Below are 2500 nucleotides of genomic sequence, written 5' to 3' on the forward strand. Positions count from 1 at the left end.
AGAGGTAAGAGGTAAGAGGTAAGAGGTAGGATGTGGATGGTAGGAAGTAGGAAGTAGATGGTAAGAGGTAAGAGGTAAGAGGTAGGATGTGGATGGTAGGAAGTAGGAAGTAGGAAGTAGATGGCAAGATGTAAGAGGTAAGAGGTAAGAGGTAGGATGTGGATGGTAGGAAATAGAAAGTAGATGGTAAGAGGTAGGAAGTAGAAGGTAAGTGGTAAGAGGTAAGAGGTAAGAGGTAAGAGGTAAGAGGTAGGATGTGGATGGTAGGAAGTAGTAGGATAGAGGTAAGAGGTAGGAGGTATAAAGATCTAGGATGTAGGATAAAAGATGTAGGAGGTTGAGGGTAGGAGGTAAGAGATGTACCTCTTATAAGAGGTAAGCAGTAAGAGGTAGGAGGTAATATATATATATATATATATATATATATATATATATAATATATATATATATATATATATATATATATATATACATATATATATACATATATATATACATATATATATATATATATATATATATATATATATATATATATATATATATATACATATATATATATATATATATATATATATATATATATATACATATATATATACTATATATATATATATATATATATATATATATATATGTATATATATATATATATATATGTATGTATGTATGTATATATGTATATATGTATATATGTATTATATTATATATATATATTATATATATTATATATATATTATATATATATATATATATATATATATATATATATATATATATATAGCTATATATATATATATATATATATATATATATATTATATATATATATGTATATGTATATGTATATGTATATGTATCTGATGGAGAGTTTTTTGTAAATAAAATGATATTAAGATGAGTAGAATGCCACTTTCTCTAAAAAAAAAACTAATATAACCAGATTGTGTTTTATGCAATAACTTATAAAACGGATTTGTAAGAATAATGATGGGAGTAAAAACAAAGAGATAAAAAAAAGGTGTAGGATATTAAGAGAACATATAAGAAGAATGAGAGGACATTGGCAAGCAATTTTACCAACCGTGTGTCACACGATCGTACATAGTTCATTTTGTGTATTTATTATGCTTGTATCTCCGCTCTTCCCTCAATAAAAAGAACCTGAATAAATATTCCTGTTTTTCTCACTGGTAATGGTGTCAGTTTTGAAAATTAAATTTCCTGTTGCATTGAGCTTTTTTTATATAAAGGAGAGTTTTCTATAATAAACTCACTCAGTTGCTTTCATCCTGTCTTTGAGTCACAACCATCTCTCGGTCCGTCACATTGGTGACCCCAGAAGTAAACTCGCTCCACCCGCCTTCCAACCCCCACTCACCCCTACGGAAGTTAATGCTGCTGCTTCCCCCCTTGAAACTTTCATCATTCGTCAGCTGAGAGGCATTTCCTTTGTTTCAGCATGCAGAAGTCCAGTTTCGCATCAGGGGCGTGACTGGCTCAACCACCAAAGCAGATTATGTTCTCGCGGTGATACCCGAGGACACCTTCCCGGAAATATCTGACTTACTTCGTGAATAAGGAGACACTCCAATAGCATATGACGCCCTCAAAACATACCTTCTGCAGCAGTACTTGCCGTCGCCAGCCTCCCGTATAGCAAAAGTTTTTCAGCTCTCGAAACAACCGTTGGGGAGACCAAAGGGCTTCGCTCGCCCTCAGGGAAATGACCAGTATCGCTCGCCTGCAACCTGCCGCAGACGGCTCTCCTCGTGAGGTTAACCTACCAAATTTGTGCTTTTTCGATACGCCGTTTACCTGGACCTATACGCGCTGCCATAACCGATGTCGATAGTTTACCCTTATGGACAGCCACTTCAAGACCTCCATCAACGCCTCCACCCCTGACGAAGAGGACGCCTATTCAATATCAACCGAAGGTGACGTGAATGCCGTAGGACATACACACCCTACCCTGTGATGTGCCGAAGCAGGAACAAATCCACCAACCACCCACCACTAGCTCCCGCCCCAACCAACGACTTCTACAGCCACTTACTACCTCCCATCCGCCGCAATTTTGATACTTCCACTTCAGATTCAGGGCAACCCGCGAAGAAATGTGCCAAGGATTATCATTGGCCAAAAAACGTGTAAGTAGGCCATCGCTCGTGGCGGTGGCCTACCTTGTTTCTAATCATGGTGCAGGAACGGGCGTGCGATCTTTGGTAGACACGGGTGTTTGTCGTTGTCTTTTGCCAAGGGAACTCCAGGACACGACTTAGTCTGTCTACGTCTGCCGACGTCTGCTTGGTAGCTGTCAACGGATCTACTATACCCAAACACGGTTACGAGAACCTCACATTATCGTTCAGAAAAGGTAAATTTAATTAGAAGTTTCTCATTCCTGACGTCACATTGCCAATCCTCGGTGCGGATTTCCTCTCTAATTTCCATCTTCTGGTCAATGTCGCCCCACCGACGATTGATCAACGCAGACT

General features: G+C 37.6%; 1 protein-coding gene across 1 annotated transcript in view; it reads left to right on the top strand.

Annotated features, from left to right (window-relative positions):
* The window catches only part of LOC137639817 (uncharacterized), a 164531-nt gene that overhangs the window by 141471 nt on the left and 20560 nt on the right, over positions 1 to 2500 (top strand). Inside the window, exon 11 of the mRNA XM_068372059.1 lies at positions 1629 to 1771. Coding sequence (XP_068228160.1) covers positions 1629 to 1771 — 143 coding nt within the window. The remainder of the gene's footprint in view (positions 1 to 1628; positions 1772 to 2500) is intronic.

The sequence above is a fragment of the Palaemon carinicauda genome, chromosome 4 (genome assembly GCF_036898095.1).
Source record: "Palaemon carinicauda isolate YSFRI2023 chromosome 4, ASM3689809v2, whole genome shotgun sequence".
NCBI lineage: Eukaryota > Metazoa > Arthropoda > Malacostraca > Decapoda > Palaemonidae > Palaemon > Palaemon carinicauda.